Below are 13503 nucleotides of genomic sequence, written 5' to 3'. Positions count from 1 at the left end.
TTCTCTCCGTCTCGCACAATATCGGGGCTCAGAGGTCAAACCCAGACCCAAACATGACCTTACTGACGAGGTCGTACGCCTCTCGAGGGTGATGGTTAGGTACATGACGCACAGAGGGAAATGAAGCTAACAAAAGCCACATTGAAACTGACCTATAATTGTACTAAATATAGCATGAAACTATGACTACAGTAGGATGTTGGCAGATTTTTTTTTTATATGTATCTTTATTTTGAATCCCTATACAAGTACCCAGAGAATTAAATGATTGGTTTTGTCCCCAATTTGTTGGTACGGTTCAGTGTAGCATCTTTGTGTGATCTCTTGACAATTGAATTTTCCAGCCAGTGTTGTTTAATTTAGTCACACTGCGAGGGCTCCACCTGGTGCCAAAGCCACACCAACACTTCCTCCTCTTCCGCCTGCCCGCCATGCCCTCTGCAGGTGATCGGCCGCATGTGCAAGATCATCGACAAGACGTGCCTGTCGCCCACGCCCACCCTGGAGCAGCACCTCATGTGGGACGACATCGCCATCCTGGCGCGCTACATGCTCATGCTGTCCTTCAACAACTCGCTGGACGTGGCGGCCCACCTGCCCTACCTGTTCCACGTGGTCACGCTGCTGGTGGCCACCGGGCCGCTGTCGCTCCGGGCCTCCACCCACGGCCTCGTCATCAACATCATCCACTCCCTCTGCACCTGCTCGCAGCTCAACTTCAGCGGTGAGAGAGCGCGAGGTCGCGTAAAAACCCGCCGTGCAGCAAAGTAGTACGTAGAAGTACCTCGTTTGGAAAACGTTTATGTTGTTTTGAAAACGTTTTCTCGTTTGGAAAACGTTTATATTGTTTTGTATCCCCGGCGCGTGGTCTAAATATTCTCAAAGGTGTTGTCTTTTTGGGGATTGTCTTGTTGAGGCTGCACTGTTGTGTGCCACATGGTGTGTTCAGCGAATTACTATTCCCCTGATATATGCGAGGTTTTGTGCTGTTGAGTCATCTTCATGTAGTAGTAGTAAGCCCAGATGACTGGATGCGTAGTACAATTTTCAAAAGCACAGGCACCCGGAGTGCCAGCATCTAGCACATTCTGGAGCCATTCTGGTTTACCACATGTCCAAAACCCCGTAATTAACTGATGAGGGGAATCAGGTGAGAATATAACCCAGGGCTTAGACCCTGCAGGCATCATATAACTGTAGACATCGTATAACTCACTAAGCGTTTGGCGTGAGCGGCAAAACCCTGTGATCATGCTGCAAGTTTAGTGTCCTGGCCTGGACTGCCAGATGATCCTGCCGATGGTTGACCAATGGTTCCGTTCTCCTGCTTCCAGAGGAGACCAAGCAGGTGTTGAGGCTCAGCTTGACCGAGTTTTCCCTGCCCAAGTTCTACCTGCTCTTCGGCATCAGCAAGGTGAAGTCGGCCGCCGTCATCGCCTTCCGCTCCAGCTACCGGGACCGCTCCTTCTCGCCGGGCTCCTACGAGAGGGAGACCTTCGCCCTCTCCTCCTTGGAGACGGTCACTGAAGCCCTGCTGGAGATCATGGAGGCGAGTCTCACGCTGTGCTTTTTCAGGGTTTGGAAATGTTGGATGTACACTATGCTTGCCAAATGTGAGCCGTGACCGGGTGTCTCTTGAAGTGATCCCTCTGTGCTGAGTGTGACTGTATCCACTGTCTAGGCTTGTATGAGAGACATTCCTGGGTGCAAGTGGCTGGACCATTGGACAGAGTTGGCTCAGAAGTGTGTAACAGCCAGATAAGGGGTTTTTTTCCCCCCTGTAGCCTAACTTTATAAATTGTTTCTTTCTCCCAGTCTCTCCTCACTGACTGGGCTGTTTGTCTTTCTGGTTAGGTTTGCCTTCCAGTATAACCCGTCCCTACAGCCTCGGGCGCTGGTGGTGTTCGGCTGCATCAGTAAGCGCGTCACTCACGGCCAAATCAAGCAGATCATCCGGATCCTCAGCAAAGCAAGTCCCCTGCTCAGCATCGACCGGGTGGGTACTGCCCCTCGTGCTGCCCCGCGCGCTGCCCCTCGTGCTGCCCCGCGCGCTGCCCCGCGCGCTGCCCCGCGCGCTGCCCCGCGCGCTGCCCCTCGCGCTGCCCCTCGCGCTGCCCCTCGCGCTGCCCCGCGCGCTGCCCCTCGCGCTGCCCCTCGCGCTGCCCCTCGCGCTGCCCCTCGCGCTGCCCCGCGCGCTGCCCCTCGCGCTGCCCCGCGCGCTGCCCCGCGCGCTGCCCCGCGCGCTGCCCCTCGCGCTGCCCCTCGCGCTGCCCCTCGCGCTGCCGCTCGCGCTGCCGCTCGCGCTGCCCCTCGCGCTGCCCCTCGCGCTGCCCCGCGCGCTGCCCCTCGTGAACCAGTTCCGATGCAAGACCTTTAGCTCTGAGTTGGTGCTTTGACCTGTTGTATTGGTTTATTCTCTCTACATTTACCAGAGAGGCGAGTTAATGCTCGCTTTCTAGTTTTGAACATGTCAATAAAGGGGGCGGAGCTTGTAAACCCCATTCTAGCACTTGCACACCAAATTACTTTTGCCACCATCATAGCCAATGACAAATGAACAGCCACCCTAGGTGGGAGGTGATCAGGGTGGTGATGGTTGTGTTCAGTGCAAACTCTCCCCTAACCACCTGCCCAGAATTACGCCGACTCACTTCTTGTGATTTAGAAGAAGTCGCCCTCCAGGGTGCGTGCTTTTTCCAGCGTGAGCAGCTGGTGTGTTTCTCTACTGGACAGGCAACGTGTGTGTGTGTGTGTGTGTGTGTGTGTGTGTGTGTGTGTGTGTGTGTGTTGCACCCGCACGGCTGCGCTCCGCCGGACAGCCCGATTAACACTCTTCCTCCGCAGGGACTGGAGAGCTGCTTAAAGGGGCCGGACAACTACAACAGCCAGGTCCTCATCGAGGCCACCGTCATCGCCCTCACCAAGCTGCAGCCGCTGCTCAGACAGGTACCGTGCTGCCTTCCCGCTGGGAGACCCGCCTATCACGGGCATGAAGTGGAGGGAGGAGCCATCTTGGACCTCTCCGGCGAGTCGAGTTGGGAACGTGGGTGTGTGGAAAGGGGAGTGTGATGCAGGACTATGACCAAACGTGTGTGTGTGTGTTCGTTCAGGACTCTCCAATGCACAAGGCCCTGTTCTGGGTGGCGGTGTCAGTTCTTCAGCTGGACGAGGTGAATCTCTACTCTGCTGGGACTGCGCTGTTGGAACAAAACCTGCACACACTAGACAGCCTACGGGTGTTTAATGACAAGGTACTAAACACACACACACACACACACACACACACACACACATCAGCTACATAACCTTATTTCCTTCTGCTGCATTGTAGTGTGTATAAATGACTGTAGTATCTGTAGTGACTGAGCATCGAGTGTTCCCTTTGGGCGGAGAGTTCAGTGCAGTGTGGCAGGTCTTTTTGTAACCCTCTCTAGAGTCCTGAGGAGGTGTTCATGGAGATCCGGAAGCCACTGGAATGGGACTGTAAACAAATGGACCATTTTGTGGGCCTCAACTTCAACTCCAACTTCAATTTTGCTCTGGTGGGCCATCTGCTGAAAGGTACACACGAACAATGGGACACGAACACACACCCAGCCTCCATAAAGAAATGGGCTGTGCAGAGTGTCTGGTGGTGGTGTTACTGGCGTTTCTGTCTAAGGCCCGACTTCTGATGGCATGTTGCCTCTCCTCCTCTGCCGTCCTTATGGCTGAAGGTTACAGACACCCGTCCTCTGCCACGGTGGCCCGGACGGTGCGTGTTCTGCATATGCTCCTGGGCCTGGTGGGCAAACACCGCAACTGCGACAAGTTTGAGGTGAACACCCAGACCGTGGCCTACCTGGCAGGTGAGCGCTGGTGGAAAACCCCCCAACCAGACACGCCGTATCCACTCCTGACGTTTTTCGACTGTGTTGCATTTGGCAACTTGCGTGCCTGCGTCTTGACTGTGCGTGCCTGCGTCTTGACTGTGCGTGCCTGCGTCTGCAGCCTTGCTCACCGTCTCTGAGGAGGTGCGCAGCCGTTGCAGTCTCAAGCACAGGAAGTCTTTGCTGATCTCAGATGTTGCCATGGAGAACTTCCCTGTGGACACGTACTCCGTTTACCATCCCGAGTCTGGATGCAGGTGACATCATCCTCTACCACTGCCTTTTCATTGTGTTTGCAGCTCCCCTGAGCGTTATATGGGCCTAGCCCACTACACTGTGTTTCATGGAAAATAACATTTAACCAAGTGCAGGATTGAGTCCCAGATGTTGTTCTTCCATTCGAATTTGCACATGACTCTTCACTGTAATAATTGAGTAATTGTCTGATGTACAGACTGAACAAGATGACCGTCACGATACTGCATTTCAAACGTGGTGCTTCAGACAGAAGCGTTTCAGTCTCTTGCCTGTGGTGGAGAAAGTGCGGGTATGATTCGGTAGTTCTCCAGGGTGTGCCGTAGATATTTCATCTACAAACCACTTCTCGCATCTTGATACGGGCTTCAGATAAAATCCCACGCTGTGCTGTTGAAGAAGGTAGCTGGGAAGTATTAAACCTCCCAGAGTTCATGATTCTTTCCGCTTCTTGCGACACCACGCCACCTCGATTTTGTTCCGAGTTTCCTCATGAGGCTTCGACTGCTAGCTGGGACCCATCATCCTGTTCTCCTGTCACGGCAGGCTGCTCCAGGAGAGTCAGCCGTGGACCTCGCCCAAGGTGTCGGAGCGCTACCTGGCCCCGTACTGCCCCGCTGCGGTCCAGACCAGCCCCCGCACGCGCAAGTCCATGAGTGTGGACATGGGGCAACCATCACAGGCCAAGAAACAGCTGGGTGAGAAAGGGCGGGGGGAGGAGGGACTGTCGTACAGATACAAGAGACGGACATTCACCAGACACGCAGGCCTATAGCTTTGGCCTCAAAATGTAACAGCTCTGGAAATATCTATTTGAATATTTTGAATATATATTTTGGGGGAATTGAGGGAATTTGGGGACATAATTTATGCATTTTTATAAGCTGCTATTGGTTTTACTTTTATGTACCTTTTACGCAGAAAGAATAGACCTGTTAAATTGTCATATGAATAAATGTATGGGTAAAAAAAATGGCATTTTAGGTGTTAAGGTCTGTTTCTCAGGCACTCAGCTGGTGTAGGATTCAATCACACAGTGGTGATGAATGGAGACCTAAAAGTCTGTTTTTGTTGTTAGCACAGTATGGTACTTAAACACTCAACCGGGCCCCATGGAAGTCTGCTATAGAGCTTTAAATAGAACCCTGTATTGGATTTCTGCATTTGTTCTGTTTCTTAGGCACCCGGAAGAGTTTTGACCATCTGATATCCGACTCCAAACCACCAAAAAGGGCAGAGATGGAGTCGGGCGTCACCACTCCTCCCAAAATACGGCGCGTGGCTGAGAACGACTATGACCTTGGTACGTCTCTCCAAAGACTCTCGCAGGTCACCGGTGAAATGGACATGAACGGGATCTGAAGGGATGATGTTCCCGAGCAATTTGTTACATTGCTCTGATACTTGCGTGTTGTGACGCGACGGTTTAGTTCAGCCGAGTCAGGAGTGCTACAGGGAGTAAATGTGGGTGTATTTTGGACATATGTGAGTTAAAGATGGTGGACAGGCTGTGTGTTGACCCCTGAGTAGAGGAAGATTGACTCGTGCATGCTCCATGCCCCTCCAGAGACTCAGCGACTGGCCAACTCCCACCTGCGCAAGGTCTCCGTGTCCGAGTCCAACGTGCTGCTCGACGAGGAAGTGCTCACCGACCCCAAGATCCAGACCCTCCTCCTCACCGTGCTGGTGAGATCCGCCCGCCCTCTGCGTGTTTACTCTGCTAGCTTCTCCCGTGCTAGATCAAGACACAAATGGCACGAGGGGATCGATGTTAACGTACGCTTGAAACCTGCTTCGTTTTGCTAATGATGTTCATGTTAAAAGCTTCGAGGGTCCATAAGTTTCATTCGGGTTCGTTTCTGTTACCAGGCCACTCAAGTGAAGTACTCGACTGATGAATTCCACCAGCGGATCCTTTACGAGTACCTGGCGGAGGCGAGTGTGGTCTTCCCAAAGGTGTTCCCAGTGGTGTAAGTGTACCCCCCTCCCGGTGGTGTAAGTGTACCCCCCCCCTCCCAATCCTGGGACGCCGTTCTTACCCGCGTGGTGCTTTAGAGCAGACCAGGCTGCCGGGAACACGTGCGTGGAAGTGGAAAGGGCACTTGGAACTGAGCCGCTTTGAGCCATGATACGGTCCAGGTCGCATGAAAGCGTTCTTGTGCTTGAACTCACTGGGTGGAGGCTGTTCCACGGAGGCCGTTGCTTGTGGCTTTTGTTGAGGCTTTTCTTTTCAGGAGCCTCGTGTAGCCCAGTCAGAAATTCTCCTCGACAAATGTTGGAGGGTTTTTACCTCATTGGAAGTGTTGATTACAGTTGCTGTCACCTGCGCTAGGTATATACAGCACGCCATGATGTGGTGAAGGCGTATGCCATGATCACGATGTGTTTCTCACGGGATGGAAAAGTCCCGAGCCGTGATCTGTTCTTGACTCCGCTTTGTCATGTAAAAGTCTGCGAATGCGCTGTGAGGAAAACGTGAAACTCTGTTGTGAAGGTTCAACAGCACAATGGCCGTGTTCCATATATCTCAGTGTTCAGAACGCACCCGACAGTATTCAAGATGCATCAGGCGTCGTTCAGTATGCGTCAAACGTGCACGGAAACGCACAGGTTTCTCACGTCACGTGTGCTTAGCACTCATTTCCCCTGCGTGTGACTTTGCTGCTGCAGGCACAATCTGCTGGACTCCAAGATCAGCACCCTGCTGTCCATGTGCCAGGACCCCAACCTGCTGAACCCGGTGCACAGCATCGTCCAGAGCGTGGTCTACCACGAAGAGTCTCCACCGCAGTACCAGCCCTCCTGCCTACAGAGTAAACACCCATCCTGTCTTCTCCAAACACCCCACCACCACGTGGGGGTTCCTGCCTGTTTACGGCTAGGGTCATCGTTTATTTATTTTGTTGCCTGTCCTGCTCTGTTTTACCGTTTTGTCTTGGTCATGTGAAAAATAAGCTCGATGAATCTCCTGCCTGTGTACCAAGGCTGCATCTCCTATAAATAAACCAATTGTTGTTGTGTATCCTAATTGAGTAAAGGCAGTAGATTTCTCACTGTAGAAGGGATGGGTTCAACAGTACTTGGTTTAAAATTAAGCCAGTTTAGGTGCGGGCTTCTGTGTGCTTACCATCATTTCTCCTCTCTTCTCTCTCCCCCATCATCCCCCCCGGCAGGCTTTGGCTTTAATGGACTCTGGCGGTTTGCCGGCCCCTTCTCCAAGGTATGATTAAGCATCCTCATATGTGCCTTGTGTTTGTCCTGAGGCAGTGCAGGCAGGAAATTACACTTGCGAAACAGTCACCTCCCTGGACGAAGGGTCCTGAGATGTGTCTCCAGCCCGCAATAATGGAGCTTGGATAACACCCCTTCACCCTTCCCCCTCCAAAGTTTGAAAAGCGGAGTTTTTTTGCTCTAGGACCGATTACAGCTGGATAGACTTTAGCCCCCCCTGAAGTCGGCCTGTTCCACGGCGTCTTGAGTCTTTAACGGGAGCTGGAGACATTGCCTTGTTTTTACTGAAGACAGTCACAAGGACTTTTAAATGCGCCCTAGGTTCACCGACGCCACCCATTAGCCCTTTTTTCAAGCGTGCGTTAGGTTTTGATTAAACGGCCTTTTCCTGCTCTTGCGCTCGCAGCAAACCCAGATCCCAGATTATGCCGAGCTGGTGGTGAAGTTCCTGGACACTCTGATCGACACCTACCTTCCTGGCATCGACGAGGAAGCGGGGGAGGAGTCACAGCGCACGCCCACCTCCCCCTACCCGCCCAGCGTCCCGAGTCAGCTCAGCATCACGGCCAACCTCAACCTGTCCAACTCCATGACCTCTCTGGTGACCTTGCAGCACTCCCCAGGTGAGAACACCTGTGCGTAATTATAATCGTTTACCTTAACGAGCACGTCAGCTGTTATCTTTAGGCGCGGTTTACTTTTTTTTTTTCCTCACTCCTTAGCTTGTACACAAAAACGTCCTTTAAGTCACCAAAGCCCTCAACCTCACAGTAGTAACGCAGGAAGGAATGCAGCAGTGCTAACAGATGACAAAGCTCTAAACGTGTGTGTGTGTGTGTGTTGTCATTACCGCTGTGTCTACATTAACCTCACTGCGCTCTCTCCTATATGTGTGACATGCCGTCCGTTCAGAGGGCCCCGTAGTTTTTAGACGCTCCCCGACTTTGTCCTATGCCAGGACGACAGAAGAGATGCCGCCGAAAACTGCTGGTACAAGCCTGAACTATAGAGCTGTGATGGGCAATTAGAGTCCAGCTCTATAGTTTGCAGACTTTGGTAACTGATTTACGTGCCTACTGTCTATACTTTGCTTTATGTGGTGATTAGTAACAGCTGACATGAGCAGCCAAGAAATAGCTGTTTAAACTTAAATGAATGACCGTAATTAGCTAAATGATAGTTATGGATCATTGATTATGGGATTAATAGTAATTAAAGATAAAATGAGAGAAAATCATCTCCATGCTAATTTTAGCCATTTAATTGAGTAACAATTAACGTAAGCAAACCAAACTGGTTAAGCGCTGCAGTCAAATCTAACGGCAGTTTTTCTCTATACATGCATCAAGCCATTGTTTTATATTTTTCTGTTTCTTTCATTCATTCTGTCTTTTTGTTTTTCCTATTATACTTTGAGTTGTCGATGTCACTCATGTCTGCTTTCTTTTCTGTGCGCACGAAGCTTCTCTTCCTTGCTCTAAGTCGGCCGTGTTTCCGCCACACCTCGCCCTCCCAGGTATTCCAAACACTGCCGCAGACAGCTGTCGCTACGTTGCCCTTCACTGCCCACTCGAGACGTGCTACTGTTTCGCAAAAAAAAAGTCATTATTTGTGGTGTTTAGAGAGGGGAGGGCTGGTTGCTGAGAGAGGACAGTGTGACACTCCTCTGTAGGAACTGTAGCCCTGTAAGAACACAGCACGAAAAGGCACTGTTACTTTGGAAAGCTGTGATGAATTTATTTTTGTTGCTCGTTGCATTTGTCTGACTTTACTGCAAATCCCATAGCTGAGTGTGAATATGGTTTCATTTCAGAGGGTCTAATTGGAACAGTGAAAATTAATTTCCTCCCCAATGCCCCCTTCTGTTTTTGTGTGAATTAGACATGAGCAAGACCCATTTCTCATTGCAAAACTGAGTCTTGAGCCGCCACCTTCTGGTTGATGCTGGAATATAATTTCAGTTATTCAGTTATAAAGGGATGGATGGGGGAATAAATAGAATTGTATGACTTTTTACTGCTTAGGGCCCTACGTTGACGCACTTTTATACGCAAGACATGTTTAATCATCCTATGAGGAAAGGTGCTAAATATCCACATTGTTTTAATGCAAATTTGGTCAAATAGTTGACATAAGCGCATTGAGTACCTCAAAATCAAACAATAATAATTTCGTCATCTATGTGTGTAAATGTGGCTATTTGCCATAAGATGGTTTGCAGGTGAAAATACTGGGAACGTTTCACTAGATTGGGAATGATGTTTTCTGAAGCTTCCTTTTGCCTCCGAAGGTGTGGATAAGGAGAACGTGGAGCTGTCGCCGACCTCCGGCCTGTGTGGCGGCGTCCGTGCCCGTCACGGCTCGGCCAGCCAGGTGCAGAAGCAGCGAAGCGCGGGCAGCTTCAAACGCTCCAGCATCAAGAAGATCGTCTGAGGCAGGAAGGCGTGGCTCCACACCCCCCCCCCCCCCCCCCCACACCCCTCCCCCCCACACGTGCCCGTTGCTCTGCTGCCCAGCCTGAGAAGGTTCCTAACGGACAAGAACGGCTCCAGTTCCAGCTTCAGTTTCTTTGTTTTGAGGAAGACCTTGGAAAGGAAATGCCAACGCTTGCCCCGTGCGCTCGCGTGAACTCTCGTTCGTGCGACGGGCGAGTGGTGATACGAAGTACCAAGACTTTTGGCACCTGTGGCTCATAGTTCACCTGAGGTGACTCTTTGGTGGCTGCACAATGACAGAGACACACACACACTGCGAACATGTCTTCACAGTTCACCCTTCTAGCTCCATCTAGGCAGGTCGGGGGGGGGGGGTGCTGGGAAGCCATGTTAAAGACACTGTCTGCTATTGGAATACAGTGCAAGCAGGTGATTACACACTATATAGCAAGGCCTTGAAAGGAATCTGGCATTATGAGATTGAACAATAAAGATCTAATACACGTAACAGCAGGGACTGACCTCTAACAACCACTACAACTCCTGACCAAAACTGACTGTGGATAAAGATGACCTCAGAGTCAGGATTGGCCTGAATACAGTTGTCCCAGATAGTTTCTGGGAAGTGAATCAGCAGGTCATTGAAGAACCTGATATCAGCAGGTTGGACTGCGATCGGATGTCATTCTGATAACGAGCAGATGTATATATACAAGTGACGATGGCGGTGGTGATCACACACTTTGGGTTGCTGTTTTGTCTAATGTGTGCCTTCGTCAAAGATGATCAGCTGTGTATAGTTTATAAAATAAGCTGAACAAGGGGGAAAACTGGTACTATTATGGACAAATGTTCTTTACATATACATGTGTCTATACATTGCTGCACTGTCTTCAAAAAGGTATCCTACGATCTTCATATATAACTATCATTTCTTGATGCATTTACTGGAGATATTTATAAAGGTAAATAGCCCAGAATTAATTGAAGGTTTCTCTTATAATCTCCATCTTTCTCTTATAACCATTCAGATATCACAATTATACTGACGAGTGCCATGCGGTCACGTTTCTACGATGACTGTGGGGAAAAGTGGCAATTGAGAGCTTTCGAAGGGTTGAGGTCGGAGTCGTGGCGATGAGACCCCAGTAATGGTTTCAGTTGAAATGCAAACACGGGGTGGTGCTGTAGGTTTAACGTGTTTGAAGGTACGAGAAAAGACCCAAGACACGATATTCTTGTGCAACGTTGCTGAATGTTACTGTACTGACACAAAACGAATGGCTAAGCCAGTGGTACGGGACACCTGCATGTCGTGATGGCATTGCGCTGAAGGTACATCGGCGTAAGGCGAGACGTCGGGACGCGAGTTTTCGTGAGCCGAGACAACAGCCTTTGTCCTTCTGTGACCGTGTTTATGTGCTTTCTGACCTTTTCCTTCATTTTTGATGCTGGTGTCTGGGTTCTTGGTCTGCATGTACCCCCTGCGTGCTTGGTGACGTCCCCACACTAATGGAAACATTTTTTTTGTTTATTTACTTCGTCCACAGAAAACACCACTACAGTGCGGGCTCAGTATAATGTCCCTGACGTCTGCTGATCATGTGCAATACTGCCAGATGTCGTCTTTACTGTCGTCAACTTTTCCTGTGGGGAGATGATTGCTGCATAGCACTGTACCTGCGATCATTTCTTAGAGTATTAGTAATGCCCCTCCATTATTAAGTTTTATAAACTCACACTACAAAAGGGCACCGGTCATGCATAAAAACAATACTAATTTACTTAACAAAAGCCACCTATATTATTTGTTTGATTCATTTCTTGTTCAACCACTATATGCTACCTGTAACCACTCTATCTCCTACAAACGAATGGGCTTAAAAGCTTTGGGTCCTCTACTTGATGCATGTTGGTTCTAGAGCTTTAAATTACAGCATCGTTTTGCTTTTGGAAAGGGGACCCAATCCGTCTAGACGTTAATTGGTTTGTTTTTTTTTTTGTCTCTCTTATGATACTTTTTCAGTCTTTTTAAGTCTAAGCGATGTAGCTTTGTTATTTTAATGTTATTTGACCCCATTGTCTGTCTGTAACTGTAGTTATATTGTAGTATTTCTTGTCTCTGTTTAACTGCAGGTGTGTTGTAGTATTTCTAGTCTCTGTTGGTGTTTTTGCAGAGATGTTGTCTTGTTTATGTTGATTGTTTGGCAGGATGTTATTATTGCATTCTGATACTCTACATGTAACAGGGCAATTTACAAAATGTTTTAACATAGTAGGTAGCATAATGGGTTTAACGTGATTTATTATTTTTTTTATATACCTCCACTCTACACAGTGGGCTGAGGTCAGTAAGGGTATTTCAGATAACCAACCTGATATTCAATCTCTGCCTTTTTCAGTTAAGCCTTCATATATCCCATACACTGAAGTTAAGGTACACAGCTAATTTTAAGGATCTCAAGGATATATAGTAGTAATATCTGAAGCTATTGATGTAGGTACTGCCTGCACGGCTGTTTACTGGATGCATGCTTGTCTGAATTATGACCAGGTAATGTCTTGCTCATTTTTCATTATGATTTGTGGTTAAGAAACACTGCATTTATTTTATAATAGAAAATCGCATTGTTCTGAAGAATTTATCACATTTTAATTGCACCAGTCATCTGTAAACAGCACATTTGTCATCTGTAAATATTTTTGTGTAAAATTGGACGTTATGATTGTAAATATGACATTGTATTGCTTTTTTTTTGTAAAGCAATTAGTTACATGTATAACATGACAATTTAATTATACCTGTGTTCATAATAAAAGTTGTCCACTACCCTGTCAGTGATATCAAAGTGGAATATATTGAGGAGTAATCCAATGTGTTAAGATTATACTCCTCTACTACATCTACAGTGAATTACTATGCAAATCACTTTTGAAGCTTTTCCCTGTATTTGGAAAAGTACACAAAGCCTGATGATTCAAAACACTTCTAACAGAAGCCCAAGGAAAGTTCTTGCAAGGTTTCATTCCCCAATTAGGGTTCTATTAGAAGTGCTGTTCAAATACATGTTCTATTTTCTTCAGAGAATTTAGCCAAAATTGTCTGTGGTAATGATCATATGCTACAGATGTGTTGGACAGGAATTCATTTGGTAAAACACGGAAATTAACCTTTTAATAGAACATGTTTGTTGTAATTGACCATATGCTACAGGTATGGTACATTTACGCTGAAAAACACGAGTATTCCTGTAATGCCAAACATTACAAAACTAATGGAAGAGTGTACTGCAGATGGCTGTATTTGCTGAAGTTAAAGGAAGATGTTTCAAAAAATGCAGATATTTATGTGCTACATCATTTTGAAATATAGCACTTTTTTCATTCCTCCATTTTTTGTAAATAAAGTCAAGACAAGTACACGTTAAATTGTCCTTATTTTAAGTTGCTGTTGTATAACCAAGTCCTCCACAATAACTGCATCAAGCCTATTCCTCACTGATATTGTCAACATTCTGGTTGGAATATCTGAGGAATCAGACTGAAAAGATGTAACACAAAAACATATAAACGTCACCCACTCTGCATAAGCCCATAATTATTGGCCATACGTTCATTTAGGTTTAATACTCCCAACAAGAACCACGGTCAGAGCTGAATAGCCCAGTTTTAAAGGATCTTTGGTGCATTGTCTGTACAACCAATGTCCCAAA

General features: G+C 48.1%; 1 protein-coding gene across 9 annotated transcripts in view; it reads left to right on the top strand.

Annotated features, from left to right (window-relative positions):
• The window catches only part of nf1a (neurofibromin 1a), a 51816-nt gene extending 41921 nt beyond the window's left edge, over positions 1 to 9895 (top strand). For 4 of the 9 annotated variants that reach the window (XM_076975923.1, XM_076975918.1, XM_076975921.1 and 1 more), the window contains 17 exons: positions 445 to 724; positions 1335 to 1549; positions 1682 to 1743; positions 1855 to 1996; positions 2845 to 2946; positions 3111 to 3251; positions 3435 to 3561; positions 3717 to 3848; positions 3991 to 4126; positions 4671 to 4822; positions 5305 to 5427; positions 5692 to 5810; positions 5994 to 6094; positions 6795 to 6937; positions 7298 to 7344; positions 7762 to 7978; positions 9646 to 9894. In XM_076975923.1, the coding sequence (XP_076832038.1) occupies positions 445 to 724; positions 1335 to 1549; positions 1682 to 1743; positions 1855 to 1996; positions 2845 to 2946; positions 3111 to 3251; positions 3435 to 3561; positions 3717 to 3848; positions 3991 to 4126; positions 4671 to 4822; positions 5305 to 5427; positions 5692 to 5810; positions 5994 to 6094; positions 6795 to 6937; positions 7298 to 7344; positions 7762 to 7978; positions 9646 to 9788 (2382 nt within the window). In that variant the 3' untranslated portion in view covers positions 9789 to 9894. The other 5 variants (XM_076975920.1, XM_076975919.1, XR_013121545.1 and 2 more) reach the window with 4 other exon arrangements.
• The last annotated feature ends 3608 nt before the right edge of the window (positions 9896 to 13503 follow it).

This window comes from Brachyhypopomus gauderio, chromosome 16, assembly GCF_052324685.1.
Source record: "Brachyhypopomus gauderio isolate BG-103 chromosome 16, BGAUD_0.2, whole genome shotgun sequence".
Taxonomy (NCBI): Eukaryota; Metazoa; Chordata; class Actinopteri; order Gymnotiformes; family Hypopomidae; genus Brachyhypopomus; species Brachyhypopomus gauderio.
Note: the sequence above shows the minus strand (reverse complement) of the source record. Positions and strands in the feature narration are given on the sequence as shown.